The following is a 19,914-nucleotide window of genomic DNA, read 5'->3' as shown; positions in this document are numbered from 1 at the left end:
ATGTGGATCTGCCACCGACTGTGCAATTAAGTTTTAAAAATAAATAATCTATTGAGAATTTCCACTACTCGATGATACGGAACAAATAAGAATAAAACATGTAATAAATACATCGCGTATATTTAACAGTATGCATAGATTTTTGGGAGAAAAATCAATGTTCATCAGATTCAGAATAATTGTATATACTCGTATTATAATAATTAAATGTATTGTAATATTAATAATAAAAAAATTCAATTCAGAAAAATGATTATATAAATGTAAATATACATAAAACTAATAAATATAAGCCGTGTTTGAGCTCAAAGAAATACAAGAAAAATTAATTAAAATACATTTTGTAATAGTAAAAGCTTATGTTTATTGTCTTAAAAATAAGATTTTGCAATTAAAATAATTTTTTTACAAACCAAAATTTTTTAATGAAATTTTGAAAATTAAAATTTTTTTTTTTTCGTAATATAATTTTTAGTAATGCACATAATTTTGTAATTTATTTATTTTTTAATTTGTATTATTGAATTTTTATCCATATTTATATATCATATGGTAACAAATAATGTCTTAGAATTAAAAAAAATGAACTTCTTTATGTATATTTTATACTTTATTAGAAATGGGGTCTGATAGACCCCCATGCGACTATGAACGTTAAAAATAGGCACGCGCCTGCTAAAGGGTTAAGCTAAATTCATATTTCACAGAATACTTATGTAATAATACAAAAATAAAAATAAAAATAGGTGGTTTATTTGTATTGTGTACTAGGCTCCACCTAGGTGTACTGTACTAGCCCCAGACCTAGGGCCTTACGAGCTTTACGCTCCTTCGGCGCGTAAACCCCTTCAGGCCGTCATTATAAGTAGGCCACGATAAGTGTTTTGCAGAAAAAACATTATATCAGAATCAGTGTAACAAAAATATATTAAAAATGTTATTATGAAAATCAGGAAAATTCAAAAAGAGAATATAGTAAAATGTATTGGGTATAAGGTTGACGTTTGTTAATGAGGTATTCCCTTTTGGCATATTCAAAAATGATTTTAGGAGGGTATTTAATAATTTTTACTTTGTTAAACATGTTATACAATTTTTTTTGCTAAAAATCAAAGTAATGATGAAAAAAAGGACATTAGGTCCTTATTTATTAGAAGTTGGCTAAAAAAATATTAATAGCGCTGGTTCAAAGGGGGCCCATATCTCCTTTAAATACACCCCTGGTCTACACAAAAATTATTAATACTCTAATTATAATAATTGTGTTTATATTATACAATAATTAAAAAAAAATTCAGCAGGTTATTATACGTGCGACTATGTAAAAAATTTAATTTTGATAAAAATATTGGTAACTGCGATGTAATGTTGGACAGCATAGTTGTCATAGATGAATCCCAATTTAAACGATAAACTCATACATTATATATGAAAAAAAAGATTATTAATAGTGTGCTGTTCTGATAATAAAAGTACAAACTTATATAATTATAACCGTCTTGAAATTTATATATAACATATATATACCAGTTTATAAAAATGTTTAAAAGAGACTGGAATAACAATAAAAAACACAACGCCATCATCAAACACTCATTTCTATAAATAGCTATTTTATGGTGTTCCACAAAAAAACATTTTCGAATTTTCTAAATTCTGAAAAATAACTAGCATTCATTATTAGTAAAAAGAGACTTATGCATTTTTTCAAATTTTTTAAAACTCGTTTAAAAATAAAAAAATTGACTTAAATTTTAAAATAAAAAAAAAAATTTTTGTAATTAATTCATCATTTAAGCTAATATAATTTTAGTAACTTATTGGTACTAATAGAAGTATTAAAATTAATTTTAAACCAATTGAGATTCTATTTTTGACTATAATTTATGCTGTAAAGGTGTTAAAATAGTTTTCTTTTTGTTTACTTAAATCGTTAAAATTAAAAAAAAAATGATTTTTCTATTTCAATTGTACACAATAGTTTACTTTAAGAATGTATTTACATATAAAAATATCAACCAGTACAGTTTTAAATAATTACCTATGTTATATAACAATAAAAACAAAAATGTCTAGTTTTTTAAAAAAAATTCTAGTTTTCTAGTAGGTAACTTATAAAGGATCATCAGGGACGTATCAAGGGGGGCAGCGGTGCCTACGCCTCAGGCACAATATTTGTTAAAAATTGTTATATCTAATACGTTTTGAATACAACTTCATTATACAAGTACAAGTACAACTCATAATTAAATTTTTGTATATTGCCAACAAAGTAATATACATAAATACATAAATATACATTTCTCTACATATAAAAATTGTTGAACTGGATATTTTTATCAATGTAAAATAAATGATCTACGTATATAATTAATAGAAAATATTATCGTTGTCATGCTGCCCTCCTAATGCTCATCTATAAATCTATAATTATAATGTAAGTATTTCTTTTTCTGAGTATTATGTCATATAACTAATGTACTGTTTCAATCATAAAATAATATTATTCATTTGATGATGTATCATGCAAATACTAACATTCCTCTATATTTCGGATATTTATATGTTTTTTCTAATTTTGTTATGAATAAATTATGAAAAATTATAAAATAATTAGGACCAGTATGTTGCATCATCTTCTCTCTATGTCTGCATTGCCACCGCCCTCTTATGGTTTTTTAGTTATAAACTCTATGGCGCTTGCAAGCCAATAGTTTCTAGAGAGGTTTTTACTTTGATGGTCAATTTCACATTGTAAAAAACTCGATGAGAGAATTTTTTTTTTTTATTATAGTCAACATTAAAAGCTTAAATATGATATAGATTTAAAAAACGAAATATTTTATTAATTGAAATCAAATTATTAACAATCATTTCTTTTTATTCACAAAACGAAAAGTATACATTTACAAGTATAAGGAAAATTATTCAAAAGCAAAATAAAATAAAACACGTATGTACATGATAATAATTTTAGATAAAAACAAAAAAATAGTAATTATAGAAAAAAAAAATCAGAAAAAAAAGATTAAACAGAATAAAACAAATATATAATTAGAAAAATATAAATATAGATTAAACACTGAAAGTTAAAATAGAGCATCTGAAAATCAAGTATTGTCTCTTCTATCATTCATTTCTACCACATTTTTTCCGCTCACCATGTTACCAAAGCTTGTACAGAAAAAATTACAGAATTTTACTCTTGTTTATAACTTACTATTATTAAAAATATATATAAAAAAAAATACCCTCTTTAACAGCATTATTCTTTTTTTGTTCTATTTTCTCAATACTTGTGAAAGGTGTAGGTTCTGGCTCATCAAATACCTCATCTAATACATTTTTTATACTAATTCTTTTAAAAACTTGTGTTTTTCCACTTCTATTGAATATTCTACTAGGTGCAACTATTACAAGATCTCCAGCTAAATCAGATTCTGTAGATTTGTCAATTTTAATTGACTTATTATTATCATCGGTTAATAATACTGTTGAACCAAAACAAGTACAACTTTTACAATGTTTTCGGCAAGGAGAATCATAACTTAAATATTAAAATAATTTTAGTAAACTAACCAATAGGATGTGTTATTTTTTGTCTTGATGGCTGAAGAAATTTACTTGAACTATAAGAACTCAAAATTTCATTATTGCGAGTTTTAGGTTTTTTATATGAATGATGACTATTAACATCAGTATCACTCTGTCTCTTATTTCTAAAATGAAAACAGAATACATATTAATATTTAATCACGCATAATTATTAATTAGGAACTCAAAAATTGCTCATTATTGCCAAAATCTGCTTCCAAATTAGATCTATTCACAATTCATACAGATTAATATTCTACTAAAAATATAAAAATAACAACTGTAAAAATCAAAAAATTATTTTTAATGAATAATAGATATTTTAGAGTTTTATTTTTGTACCTCTTTTTTAAGTTTTATAAACAACTATTTTATTCATTAAAAATAAAAATCATAGCAATAGTAACTTTAAAATTTTGATAAACCTAATAAATAAATATTTATTAATAAATGTTTAGGAATCATTAAAAATCAATTTTTCTTGATTAAAAATAAGGCAACTTATTTTATAATTTTATGTTACTAAATATATGTTAAAATAGTTATTAAATACTGGGAAAATACTGAACTCTATTAAAATATTAAAATTTCATATAGTTAAAATGTTAATTATTGTTATTATATAAACCCTCGCCCAAAGCTATAAATTATATTATGCAAAAAAACTTTCCTAAATTAAAGAGTTATTTTGGTAATTTTTTTTTCAATGTTATACACCTTAACAGATGATGTTGTGCAGTATTACATTTTAATACATGTAATAATTAATACTTATATTTAATAAAATATATCACCAAATCAGTGTTCCCCCATGGATAAGATGAGTAATAAAATAATACCCTTACACAAGATTTAACCACCCTATTACGCATTCCATAAAACGCCCACGTAAAAGATCCTATCACATTAACCAATCAAATACAGCAAAAAATATTTCAAGAATCTCACCAGAGATCGCTAAACCAGTTTTGCGGGCTATAAAAAGGCCATTTTCCCCCAAATTCTGGGCTTCGCTTCTCTTACAGTGGTTCTTTTACTGCGTGATTCTTTCGCGGTTTCTGAATATCCCTCTAGCGGACACTGGGTCGCCTTGCCATTCTATCTCTGCATCTCTACGGCTCTCTGCAACTCTCAACTAAGATACACAAAGTGAATGTGCGTGAGTTTATGTTTCATTCTTAGTTACAATTCTATATAAAATCTGCACTATTTTTACCCTCTTTCGTAATTATTGAAAATATTATACATCTTATTTTCGGTCGAATACTTTTGGTGATATAAATATTCTAACACATATAAAATATTGGTGTTTATTTATTTCTTTTTATCTACATTTATATATATATATAAGCATACTAAAAGGTTACATGACTTGATTGCATTATGTTCTATTACTTATTGAAGCGCCACATCCTGGCTGGACAGAGTACTAGCACAATAATATCATAGTTAATACTCCAACTAATTATAAGCGTTCTTTAAAGTGTCTCCCCACTTATCGACTAGCTATTCTGATCTCTGCCACAGTGCGGGCAATCGGAGTGTAGGACACTTATATAATTTATAACACATTACTTATTAATATTATTTCGTAATATACATTAGACATTCTAAGGTACTTGATTTAATTGAATTGTATCTATTACTTATTGAAGGGTCACAAACTGGCTGGACAGGGTACTAGTACAATAATATCATAATTAAAATTTTAGTTAATCACAAGATTTCTTCAAAGTATCTCTCCATTTATCGACTAGCCAGTCTGATCTCTGCCACAGTGCGGGCAATCGGAGTGTAGGACACTAACATAACTTATCGTGCATAAATCTATAGTACAGTCGCATCTAACCTAGGTCGTCCTACAGGTGATTGAAAAGAAGTAGGCCACATATCACAAGGATCTTTGCATAAAGACAAAGATATTATTTGAGATCTCGCGTTGGTATATCCAGCTATGAAATACAAATAAATCAGAGTCGAAATATTATACTAATCAAATAAACAACTAAAAAGTGTCTCTCCACTTATCGATTAGCTAGTCTGATCTCAGTCACAGTGCGGGCAATCGGAGTGTAGGATACTAGTATAATCTATTATGCAAAGAACCGAAATTGAGCTCGCATCTACCCTAGATCACTCTTTGGACGACTGAAAAGACGTAGGCCACTTGGAAATAATTTGTTGCACAGGACAGTTATGTATTTGAATTTCTTTATTTGCTTTATAAATTATTAAATAATAAATATATTAAAGTAAAACACTATATACACGGTTAAAGACTATACTACACAAATATACAAAAGGGTTTTACAAAAAACAGAGTTATAATAAACTTAGATTTCACCTTGGGTAGATTTGATATAGAATTGTACTAAAAAAGTAGTTACACGCAAGTTAATAATAATATAAACCGTATAAATATAATTGCGTACATTAATGCATACACGTATACATCGATAATTGTTACATCAACTACATCATTCATCTCAAGAGAATATCTGCCTTATCAGGATAGTCAGAGGTAAGTGAAACATTTGTTTATATAATAAGTCTATAATAGATCCTTTACTGAAGAATTTTTAGTAATAAACAATTAGAACAAGATAGGTCATTGAGAATAAACTAAAATATTTTTATAAAGAAATACGATACTTGTGACTCGCCGGAAATTAGTGTACGCGTTTCTGTGCAGGAGTTAGGTAGTGACCCTTCTTTATAATTCCATATTATTCACATATTAGACGTCTTTACACAAGCATACATACCCCGAGATCCCTTTCTATTTCATTTTATTGTAGTCACTGCCTGGTATCTATAGCCACTTTTACTTTCCATTGCTGCCCATCCTTTTTACACTACGCCTGCTACGATTATTATTTCCTCATTGACCACCTGTGTTACATTTCTTTCCTTTCACACCTAACAACATCCCTTTGCTACCGCCACTACCATTTTACTTCTTTTTTTTTTATTACAGTTGATGGTGTTTCATATTTTTAATATATTTTTTTTTGAACCAAATTTTTAACACAAAAATCAAAATTTTACTATCCAGTAAGCAAGCTTCTGTATAACTTAATAAAAAATTTATTATATTATAAGTCAAATTATTACTATAATAGTTAATTTATGGATAAACTAATTTTATGATTTCCTATACATATTAATATAAAAAGTATTTTAAATGTTTAAAAAAGTAAATTATTATATGCTTACTGTTTTTTATCAAAAATAACATGATTATTCTTTGGTGTCGTATGTGGTGAATGTGACATTTCTCTATTTGTTTTATCTATACCATTCAATGGAATAATTCGGTCAATTGACTCAATAGTTTTTGTACGGCAATTTACAAAATTATCAAAATCAAACTATTAAAAAAAAATTAATTTTAGTATATTTATGATAAATGTCTTTACTTTATTAAATTTTATTAACATAGAAGTATACCTCTTGGCTAGTTTTGTTTCTTACACCAAAAATTTCTAATGTTTTCATTAATTTACGCTTTTTATCATTAGGATTTTCTCTACCTAAATTTTGAAACTCATGTGGAGAAGAATTACTGTTACTAGAATTGTATCTAAAAAAAGTTATTTTTCAAATTAAAAGTATTTCCTATTAAAAAATTTAATTATGTATCAAATATTATAAGAGGAACTCATGAACAACATAATTTCTTAATATAACATACTCTGAAGCATACGATACTGATAAATTTGAAATATCAGAAGTTGGCGTTGTAGATCTCATTTCTCGAGCTCTTTGAGCTATTCTATAACTAAATCCAGGACTTGTTACTTCAGCTATATTATAATTTGGTCTGCAAAATAAATGATATAAAATTTTTTATCAAATTAATAATTAATTTTTATACCATACACTTACATAAATGGAGTATTATTTCCATTATTTCTTCGAGAAATAGGCAATTTCTGGTTAAAAATATTAAGAGCTCTTGCCTCAGGACTATTGAGATTTAATGTTTTCTCACTAAGTGGATCCGTAGATTTAACTTTATCTGAATCAGATTTGAAATTAAAAAAATTTAAAAATGAAGAAAACATATCAACAGGATAACAACTATTAAAGTCGAAGATTATAAAAGGCAGTCACAAAAAATAATACGCGGAATAGAAAATGACGATTAATAACACATAAAGCCTTGTTTATAGCATGGACAAATAAGTAAATAACTAAAAAGAAAAGATAAATCAAGTTAAAATTATTAAATTGAAAACTCCGACGAACGGCAGTGATACAAATCAACATGTGGGTAACCAGGAGCAACTAAATTATTAAAATGTGAAAAGTAATCTGTGCAAAATTTAATTTTTAATATATTTTTTTGGTCCTATTAAGTTATTTTTATAAAAGTTTATAATAAAGATAGGTTGAACTTTTGACAAAAATTTTTACTAGCTTAACTTGCTGATCTGAAAACGATTTACCTTAGCTAAAAAAAACAATTAAAAAATATTACATTTTCGAGGGTATTTTTTTACGTATTATTGAATGAAATCAGTTCGATAATAACTGAGAAAAAGTGGTAACAGACACAAAAAAAAAAAATAATAAAATCAATATAGTAAAATAATTTCCTTCTATAACAATAATTGATCAATTGTGACTAATGTTATTTAAAATAAAAATATTATAAATATTTAATTTAATTTTTAGTTAATTACCATTTTAGAAAAAGGTTCAGAATAAACGTATGATCAGAAATTAGTCAATGTGCATAATAAAACCATGCGCGTGGACTTCAAAAAAAAAAAAAGCTCGTAAAACAGTGAAAAATGAACAGATTGAATTGATTTTTTTATAACATCTCAGGAATGTCATTGGGCGGGTCTGATGAAAATTTCAAATCTTAAGTCGTAAAACGCTGGCGTCAGCGAACCTTTTTCTCGAAAACGGTCGAAATTTTAAAACGCTCGCGGGCGAGCTGCAACAATTTTCCGACCTTCGCCAATAATTTTCCCGGAGTCTAGTGACCGAGTACTTTCGTTGAAAAAAAAAATTCTGAAAATCCGAGCACGCTAAGTAATTTTCTCGAAAAAGCGGTTTTTCCTTGTTCTATTATATAATAAGATATTGACCAAGTTTATGTATGTTTGGGGATTTGGTCAATTGGTGAGCAACGAGGTTGTGTCGGGGTTGTAGAGTCCGAGGATTTAGAACAATAAAGACAAGTAGATATAAAAAGTAATAATTAAGGTTCCGCTTATAGAGATATTATAAATGACCCAACTGGTAATAATACACTGAGGTAACAAAGAGACGGTGGCCATCTCACGAATATCATGTAATGTGATTATGTATAAGGTCCGAACTATTGAATAATAATTAATTGAAGTTTAAAGATTAATATAATTATTTGATCTATTACTTTATTGTTCTGTACTCAGATTATTAATTCTAAATAATTGAGTTATAAGATAATATAAGTATTGAATCTTATTGATTTGAAATCTTACATGATTATTTTTCTTTGTTCTTATAATAACTTTTAATAGTATCAAGTAATAACAAAATAACACGAACTCAAATGTTTAGTTCATAAATTAACACTTTAGAATTTCGACAATGATGATTACGAACTATGCGTATCGATGTCGAGAGCGCAATTCGAACAGCTCAATGAATATCTGGAGACAGACTATCTCAAACCCTCAGCCCTGACTGAGAAGGATTACTCAGCCTTTTACAGTATTTTTTATCCCCGAACAATCATTATTGTGTCATTCTTGTAATGTTATCGTTTATTGTTAAGTAAGCATAAAATATGAAATATATAAATTAATACACATGGATAATATAGAAATCATTTTTATACAACGTTAATATAGTTTGTTTTTACATTATAGACTAGGTTTCACACATTGTGTTTATTTATTAAGATAAGAGTAAAAACGGTAGCATAGTGGGGTCGAGGCACAGTGTGGACGAGGCATAGATGGGATAAGTATAGATGATATCTGACAGTGATTAAAATCACTATCATAAGAAACGCTTCGATGCTAATCTGTAGATAGTGTTTCCTTTAGAGAAATTGGTGGATTATTTTAAAAGCAACATCAACTCTTATTTTTTTAATTATATCCTGATTAGTAGCTCTTTTATATTAAAATATAATATATGATTAAATACAAATTCTAGTTTTTAAATGTAATATGAAATTGTGAGGCCAGCTATGATGTATGGTTCATAGTGTTGGGCGGTTGATAAGAAAGTAGAGCAGAGAATAAGTGTTGCAGAGACGAGAATGCTTAGTTGGATGAGTGGAGTGACTAGAGAAGATAAAATAAGGAACGAGTATATAAGAGTGAGTATAAGTGTAGTGTCAATTGTGGATAAGATGAGAGAAAATAGACTTAGATGGTTTAGTAATGATATGAGAAGAGAGGAATCGGAAGCTCGAAGAATAGTTATAGAAATGAATGTTGAAGGAAGAAGTGATAGAGGAAGACCAAAAAAGAGACGGAGGAATGTTATTGAATGCGATATAAAAATGGCTGATGTGAGCGTAGATGATGTGGAAGATCGTGTCAAGTGGAAGTTTAGGATAAGGGTGGGTAATCCCAAGTAGTTGGGATTAAGGCAAGGAAAAGGAAGAAGATTACTAGAAATTCCGGTGGCATTTGATATAATATGATTGTTGTTTGGCAATGTACAATTTAGCGTTAAGTTGGTTTTAAACAATATAGAATTTTTTAACTTTTGCGAGGCTGTAAAAAAAAAAAGCTCAATTCCAATTAATAAGGACTATTATTATGTCATTATACATATCTTAATTCAACTTAAAAAAAAAAAAAAAATTGGTTCGGAATTTTTTCTCTCATTTTTCCTTTGTTGACTGGCCTAGATGTCAATTTTAAACTTGTAATTGAGCTTAAAATAATGGTAATATATTCAATTTTTTTTACTATAAACTTTCACAAATCTTTATCAAACATTTTTCATCAACTTTAAAGAACCAAAAAATAGGTTAAAAAAAAATTTGGACTGATTATGTTTAACATATTAAAAATCAAATCAGTAATAATTTGTAAACAAATTTTTTTTTCTTTTAATTATTATTAGCTTCGATGCGAAGCTGAGAAGGTATTGGTTTTACTAAGATGTGTTTTTTCTTTTTTTTTTTTTGTGTCTGTTACCACTTTTTCTCAGCTCTCACCGAACCGATTTCTTTCAATGATACATCAAAAGATCACAAATCGTATCTAGTCGAAGACGTTACCCTCAAAAANATACGTCAAAAGATCACAAATCGTATCTAGTCGAAGACGTTACCCTCAAAAATTGAAAAAAATTCCCTCGTTCCCCGTAAATGGGGGAAACCTCCAAAAAAATTACAAATTTAAAAATGGCTAATTTTCGAAATTTTTTCAATTTTTTTTACTAAAAACTGCCGTAACTTTTTTAAAAATAAACATATCAATATCATTTGGTATATTTTATTTTATAAATTTGACTTTTTACCTGCCCACAGGGGGGGATTTTAAATGACAACTTTTTTACAAAAAATTAATTTTTTCAACTTAACTTTTGAAAGTGTTCCGGAAGGTCTGACACTTTTATATATATCTTAAATTAAAGCTAATGTAATATACTTTATTCTGAAAAAAAAAAAATTTCGGACCTTATTCTGTCTTCACGGTGAAAATGGCTACCAAACACTATTATTGTGTGAAAATTATTGATTTTATTTTTTACATTTTTAACTTTATAATGCTATAACTTATTGAAAAGTGTATTGATCAATATAATTTTTTTATGGGAAATACTATTTTTTAATAATCCCTTTTTCATTCGACATACTTTATCTTAATCAGGATATTAATAAGGAACTAGCAGTTTATGAAGCTTTTGGAATAATCCACCAATTTTTTAAAATTAAACACTATCTAAAGATTTGCATCGAAGCGTTTTTTTTTTTATAGTGATTTTAATCACTGTCAGATATCATTATACTTGATCCAACTATGCCACGTCACCACTGTGCCGCGACCCCCCTGTGCTGGGTTTTTTTTATATTTAATTAGTAATAATATTAAAAATTAGAAGTGATAGAAAAAGTCTAATTGCAGATTTGAAAACAACGCGAAAAGTTGATTTAGAAAAGTATATTTTATGCTTCTGATGAAAGTTCCTTGTAGTCCAGTTCATTTATTTATAGTAACAAACAGTAAATGTTTATAATAAAAAAAAATTATTTATTTTACCATAACTTTTAGCTCAATTGGCAAGTTTGAAATTGACATCATTAAATAGAAAATTTTATCAGAATTAAAAAAATTGTATCGTTTAGATTAATATGCAGTCAGAAAGTTTTATAATTACTATTTATTGTCAATTTATCAGAAAAGCTCAATATTTTTTTGTATTTTTATGGTAATAGATAACTTAAATAGAAATAATAGTAATAATTTCCTAGTAACTTTTGGTGTTTGAAAAGATTCTGCAATTGAAATATTCAGAACTTAATAATTAATAATTAAAATTAATTATTAATTTTAATGATTTACTTTAACTAAATGAACCAATCAAAACAAAGTTGTTAGAAAGATTTACTCAAATGAGCGTATAATAAAATTCGATTATAATTGTAAAAATCCGTTATTAATTCAGGAGAAAAAACAATCATTTTTTTTAGAAATGATTTATATAGCAACATGTTCCAAAAAATTTGTAATATTATAGTCTAGTAGTAGCACACACAAATAGAGTAAAAAAATTATTAAATTACAAAGTAAAATGATTTAATATTGTAGTTGAAACCTATCATATCAAACTTGATTCGTCAATAAATACTTTGAAAACATTAGAAATTAATGATTTTAATTGTTTGTATGGAGAATATGGGATAACTAAGTGTTTAATTGATATATTAGAATTTTTTTTTCAATTTTTGAGGGTAATATCTTCAACCTAGATACGAATTGTAGTCATTTGACGTATCGTTGAAAAAAGTAGGACAAGTTAGAGCAGAGAAAATAAATGATAGTCACAAAAAAATACCTTCTCAGCTATGCATCGAAGCTAAAATCTAAAATATACTAAAATAATTTTAATACGAATAAGAAATTTCTTCTTGTAAGGGGCGACTAAAGTGATGGGATCCTTGATCTTTATTGAAGTTATTGAATCTAAATGAGATAAAAATCAAACGAGTTAAAAATGTATACTAACTTAAAAAAAATTAAGAAAAAATGCAAAAAGTTCATTGTTATACGCGTATATTCCATAAGCTTTAATTTATTATATATATAAAAGTGTCAGTATTTCCGGAATACTTTCAAAAATTAAATTGAAAATATCTTAAGAACAATAGGCATGTTTAAAGTATTGACCCTCCTTGTTAAAGGGGTATGATCCGATTTACAAAAAAAGCGTGCCAGATGAAAGGGGTATATAAATATTTATTATAAAAAAATAATAATATTGATCCATACATTTTTCCAAAAGTTATATAAAATACAGGGTGGCCCACCACTCACTGACAATTTAAATAACTTTTGATCCAGTTAATATTTTTAGCTGATTTTTTTTAAATAATAGTTATACGTTAGGTCCATAGCTATATCTTAATAATTAATTTTTTTACATTTATTAAAAATATTATTTATTTTTAAATTTTAAATAAAATGTAAAAAAAAAAATCTAAGATAGCTATTTTGTAGAGTAGAATTTAAGAAAAATTTTAGTAAAAATATATCTTATTAATATTCAGTAGTAAATATTCTGTGGCGTTTTAAAGTTTGTGAAAATTTGAATTTTCATGTACTATTTTACGGTATTAAACATTGAAATACGTATTGAGAAAAGGACAGAAGAAAACGCTATCTTTTCAATATACTTTTGAATGAGAGTGATAAGTAATAATTGCCTTATCTAATTTCTTATCATGGTATTAATGTCAAGTTTGTAATGTATACACATTATCATTATATGTATACACAGTAATCATGAGAAGATTATTTAATTATTGAGATTTAGCNAAAATAATTAATATTTTTAATAAAATGTAAAAAAATTAATTATTGAGATATAGCTATAGACCTAACGTATAACTATTATTTAAAAAAAAAATCAACTAAAAATATTAACTGGATCAAAAGTTATTTAAGTTGTCAGTGAGTGGTGGGCCACTCTGTATTAATTAAATAATATAAAATATAAAATCGAGAATTTTTTCACGGATATCGTACGTTTTTCTGTAACTTTGATGTCCGTTTGCACCACGAAGACAAGTCCAGAGGTCAAATTTTTTTTTTACAAATTAAAGTATATAACATAAGCTTCAATTTAATATATATATATATATAAAAGTGTCAGTCTTTCCGGAACATTTTCAAAAGTTAAGTTGAAAAAGTTAATTTTTTGTAAAAAAGTTACCATTTTGAAACCCTTCCTGTGGGCTGTTAAAGGGTCAAATGTTCACAAAAATGTATAAAATGATAGGTAAATATCTAAGGTATCTATAAAAAAAAAATTATATTGATTCGATCATTTTTAAAAAATTTATGGCAATTTTAAGTAAAAAAAATTGAAAAAATATCGAAAATTAGCGATTTTTAAATTTGTAATTTTTTGGGGGATTTCCCTCGTTTACGGGGAACCGGGGAATTTTTTTCAACTTTTGAGGATAATGTCATTGACTAGATACGATTTGTGATCTTTTGACATATTTTTCATCAAAATCGGTTCAGTGAGAGCTGAGATTGAGCGTATACAGACACAAAAAAAAAAAAAACACATCATAGTAAAATTAATACCTTCTCAGCTTCGTATCGAAGCTAAAAGAGCGGACAAGTATAGTTTATAAATGTCCTAAAGAGTGATTTTTAAAGGTGTCGAATAATTGAATCATGTGTAATATAATACATTTAAACGACATTATGCGTTTGTTAAATATTACTCTAAGTTATTTATTTAAAAACAATCATGTTATTTTAAGCATATAAATATAATTTATAAATAGAAGTGTTAATAGTCTTAAATGAAAAACCATTATTGTGGACACAAACAGAGTAGCCTACTGTTATTTCATATTGTGATAGTGACGAGTGTATTACGACACTCATATCCCGAGAGAAAATCATATTATATCATTTTATTCAATAAATATTATAGTAACTCCATTATTCTCATGCTCATACAAGACCAACAATTTAACTAATTTTAATTAATCATTTTTATCATTAATTAAATATTATATTTCTTTTTTTGAGTTACTATAATAAGGATATTTCTGATCATTATACGTATAGTAAAAATAAATGAAACATATTTTTTTAATAATAACGAAAAATTATTTTACTTTTTTTCCATATTTTCATTATTCATAAAGAAAAATATTTTCTTTAATTTACTATAGAAAATATTTTTAAATAGTACTATTTGTTTAAATCGTAGAATAATAGTAAACAACATGTTGATTATCCCAAAAAAATGAACAACAAGGCAAATTTTTAATAAATTATGATATTATTGTTTACATTACTAAAATTAAGTTATTTGCAAAACTATTTAACAAAAAATATTTTTAATTGAGCGAGAAAACAACAAGAAAAATTGTTCAGTGTTAACAAAAATAGAATGTATTTTAAGTGTATGATTAAAAGATAATTTATCTTAATTATACAGATGAAACATAAAATACACTTTTTTTAAAATTTATTCTTATAAAATCACTTTTTAGTTTAATAATGGTTTATTAATAAAATGAAATCCATTATAAACTTGTTAAATTACATTATTTATAATTTAATTTTAAATCTGACTGAATAGAATGACAAATTTTCAAAAATAATAATATTAATAAAAACATTTCATAAATAGGAATAGTGTAAACAGTAAAGAAATAACTTAAAACATAATATTGTATTACTCAGGAATAAATATTCATAATACACATATTAAATAAAAATAATGTTTTGGAATAAGAAAAATTAAATTTAGCTCCCACAAAAAATTTGACTTCCCTATGTCTATGACACATACACAATGGTCGTAATAAGTGAAGGGATGCCTTTGATTTTTGTTGTCTACTATGACGTTTCCATATGCGTAGCATGAAAAATTTGTCTGTAGAGCTATTTCAATTTATTGGATAATAAACCTTATAGGAAGCTTCTTTATCACATTACAATGTGATAAAGTGGGTTCTTTAGCTCCTTTTCCCAATTTTTTTTTATTTATTTATGGATTTATTAGATTCAAATCTGTAAATAGTGTTTAATTAAAAAAAAAGGTGAATTATTCCAAAATCAACATCAACTCCTATTTTCTTAATTATAAGTTTTATGATTTATAATTACAATACACGAATAAACACTTATTTAGCAATTAAATTTAGTATTGTAATTTTATGGATAAATGGTAATAAGTTATAAGTTATAAAGTTGTTGCATACAGAATGATTCTTTTAATATTAGGCATTCGGTTTCCCTTAAATTAATAATGATATTAAAAAAAATCTATTTGCTATTTATTAATTTTATATGTTTATCGAATTATTGAGTGTTTTTTTAATTCATAGGTCGATAGTAACTTTTGAAATAGAACTTTTTCATTAGAATTTCAAATAATGAGTGGAGAAAGAGTAACACGTTATGATAAAAATAACATAACTTACAACAGTTGACATTTTAACATCATCTCCACTATTACTCTTCTTGTTTTGCACATTAACTTAAATAAGCTACCTCCATGATAGTGTGTGTGTGTCGCCGTCAGCTTCCAGTTCTAAGTGTCCAGCAGGTTGTATTGCTCATTTAATATTTCTTAACTTAATCAATATTTATATCGTTGTTAACCAAGAGTGTTATATATATATTATTGTAGTGTGACCCTTAGTAGCTATTCTAAGGAAGTATAAATTAAATAGGAACCTCAGCTCTTAAGTTACATATAGTCTAGCCAGCTATCCCCGTTGATCACTTTGAATACTGATGGCGGGCGTTTAGGCTGAACCCCTGAATAGCGACGTAGTGTAATGATATACATAGTACATCATTAATATCATAATAAATTATTTGTATACACAATAGATCATTAATGTCATAATGTATTATTTAAGACTTCAATCAATCAATTCCACAAAATAAAATGTATACCAATAAAAATAAGATATATATATATGTACCTTTTAAATGTTTAAAAATATTAATGAAATTTCGTAGAAAAAGAGTATATATTAATTATATAAAACAAACAGGAAATAATAAACAATATGTAATAGTAGCACATAAGATGAAGGGTAATAAACTATGTCTAAATTATTATATGAGATATGATTGTATTTTATAATATGTAGATCATTATTGATGAAAATGTAATAAATAACATGTAATAAATTACGATTAATAAAGAAATAACGGTGACGTCGGGGATTACTTCTTGCCTTTGAACTACGGTCAAATTTAATATAAAAAGCCAAAAATAAAGAGCATTCTAAGACAGATGCAATCAGATATTTACAGAGGCACTCACTACGCTCGATCATTCCACACTACGAAATATATGCAAGAAGTGATCCGCCGTCAACACAGTTATATTTGTTCACAAAATACAAAATCTATTTATTTAAGAGTATAGCAGAAAATATCAAGGTAGGAATCTAATAAATTCACCAAAAATAAATAAGGTTTAAAATTAAATATTATGAGTACATAGATTAAGTAGGCATACAGGAAAATCAAGTGATTATCAATAATAATAAATATACCAAGTAAATTTAATAAATCGATAATGTTTGTACAGAGTTACTTGGCAGAGTTATATCGTTGATACGTGTCTATTTCAGGAGTTAGGTTGGAGGTTCATATGTATAGCCACCATACCACTCTGGGTAGACACACGAGGTGACTCAATCCCACCTATCATCGATAACCGTCAAAACTCGTGGCATTATTGATATTTAAGAATTGACAATTAATTATGATAAATCCCATATTAATAAAATAAAGATCACTTTATTTTTCTATCATCTTCTATCTTTCTTACAGACCCTCGTACTCATATCCCGAGTAATAATATTATTAATACAATAAAGTAGTGGATCAAATAAGAATCAAAATCCCGTCATATTCTATTTAACTTATTTCTTTTGAGCAACTGTCAAAGTAGCTCCCTAAATTAATAACCCCCCTAATTATTATATCATAATTAACACATAAAGTATTAAAGTAATTAAATCTATTATTATTATCTTTTTTTGATTTACTACAGTAGTTTATACCAAATTAAATGAAAATATCTGAAGTATTTACACAAAAAAAATTATTTTGATTCGTATAATTTTTAAAAATTTATGATGGCTTTAAGAAAAAAAAGTTTAAATAATTTTAAAATTACCGTATTTAAAAATTTATATTTTTGAAGGATTATTCCCATTTACGGAAAATGAAGGAATTTTTTTCACTCTTTTATAGTAATTTATTGATATAGATACTGTAATAAAACCTTAAACATTTACTATGATCATATCAACGAAATCGTAAAGAATAAGATAATCACCAAATAATATATTTAAACAGTAAGGAACCAGACACCATTAAAAGGGGACTAAAATTAAGAAAGGGAATTGACGGTTTCACGATCATCTCATTCGATGGTAAAGAAAGGCGTTCATTTTTGTAGTCGTACGGTGGTCATTGGAATTGTGTATTTATTATTATTATTTTATTATTTTGCGTATGTGTGTTACAATAATTATATAATTGAAATACAATTATTTATAACCGTTCTAAATACTTATTATTTTATTCAATTTCATTATTATTATAATAATTATTTAGTGTGGCGGTCAGAGTAAAGGTCAGATTTTTGGTACTTTAATCAATGACAATATTTAATGTGTGAACTGGCTAGTTAGTCTCCAGCCTAAACCGTCCTTTGATTGATAAAACCAAAAAGTAGTTATGCTGGTAATTAATAAGGAGTCGCTCTTCAGCCTGCTATTTTGAGCTAAACTGTATTGACGGGTCTACAGGCTATCCTTTTAGTGGTTCATTAGTTAAAGAACACTGGGCTGACTGGCGTATTCCGACAAGAGTACTCGAAAAGAGCCAAAGAAACGCTGTTAACATTAAAGAGTATAATTCGTTTGCTTGTGTTTGTCTGTGTTTTGGTGTCCATGCCTGGAGAATCCTATGTGTATTAATACAGTTCGTGATATTTTGAAATACCCTTTAAAGTTACGAGAGAGCTGAGAGAAGTGGCGATAAACATAAGAACAAACATAGTAAAATTAGCTTATCGTATCGCAAAAAAGCTAAAAATTTTACTATAACTTTAGATAACAACTCATGATATTCATAAACGTATTTTATTTTATTTTTCAACGCCTAAACAGGCAATATTTCAAAAAACATTAAAAGCTAAGTTTAAATTTATACAACAAAATATTATTATTAATATAAATTATTTTGATAAACAATGAAATACTATAAACTAAAAACAAAAAAGGTCTTGACTAAACTCATTAAGTCACCTAAATATTCTATGGTGAGGGTGGTTTTGACCATATGAGGTAAGATGAAGGGGAATTTGGAAAAGGGAGTGGTTTCTTGTGTTATGGGAAGGGACTCGGAAGGATATTTTGGAAAGAAGTTCAGGAGAATCAATGGAACCAATGAGAAGGGATTTTAATCATATTAATCAATATGTATGGATTTTTATTTTTAGTTTAAAATAGCTTTAAGTAATTGTAACAGTAATTGTGCCTTTTGTCATAAATTATAAGTAAATCAATAAATTATGAAGTAAGACGTTAATTTACGTTTAACTTTGTATACATATATCGGTAAAAATTGTAATTTTTTAAAAGTTATTTTTATTGAAACATAGCTAAAAAAACGTGTGAAAAAATTGATTAAATAATAATGAAATTTATTTAAAATGGAAATTATAATGCAGTATAAAATGGAAATTAAATTAATTTTGAACCATAAATTAAATTAATAAATTCATTTTTTATTAAATAAATTAGCTAATTTCAGAATGAATAATTAAATATTTTTTGACATCCTATTATATCATATAAAGAAATATTTATTTATATTTTACATTGTGAAGATAAGTTAAAAACAGAAAATACTGTTTTCATAATAATGTTTATAATATTATTTTATTATTTATTCTTTTATTTGCAATTTGAAATACACAATCTGTACAACATAGCACAATAAGTATATATGATATTATAATAGTAGCATGAATATTTTGAATTAAGAAATCACCCATTGGTGACACTTGGCTGGGAATTAATGCTGTTTAGAGTCTAGAATTTGGTTGTTTTTTTTTTTTATT

At 26.2% G+C, this 19,914-nt stretch overlaps 1 protein-coding gene across 1 annotated transcript; it reads right to left on the bottom strand.

Moving 5' to 3' along the window:
• Nucleotides 1-3,574: 3,574 nt before the first annotated feature.
• On the bottom strand, nucleotides 3,575-8,888 carry LOC126900991 (probable serine/threonine-protein kinase DDB_G0282963). Its single transcript, XM_050677071.1, has 6 exons — nucleotides 8,861-8,888; nucleotides 7,483-7,615; nucleotides 7,289-7,417; nucleotides 7,045-7,177; nucleotides 6,811-6,965; nucleotides 3,575-3,719 (listed from the first exon to the last, which is right to left on the bottom strand). The coding sequence occupies exons 1-6, from the start codon at nucleotides 8,886-8,888 to the stop codon at nucleotides 3,575-3,577; spliced, it is 723 nt and encodes a 240-aa protein (XP_050533028.1).
• Between the last annotated feature and the right edge of the window lie 11,026 nt (nucleotides 8,889-19,914).

This window comes from Daktulosphaira vitifoliae, unplaced genomic scaffold (assembly GCF_025091365.1).
Source record: "Daktulosphaira vitifoliae isolate Bord-2020 unplaced genomic scaffold, ASM2509136v1 Scaffold_3, whole genome shotgun sequence".
In the NCBI taxonomy this organism is placed as follows: Eukaryota; Metazoa; Arthropoda; class Insecta; order Hemiptera; family Phylloxeridae; genus Daktulosphaira; species Daktulosphaira vitifoliae.
The sequence above is the reverse complement of the archived record's forward strand: the minus strand, read 5'-3'. Positions and strand labels throughout refer to the sequence as shown.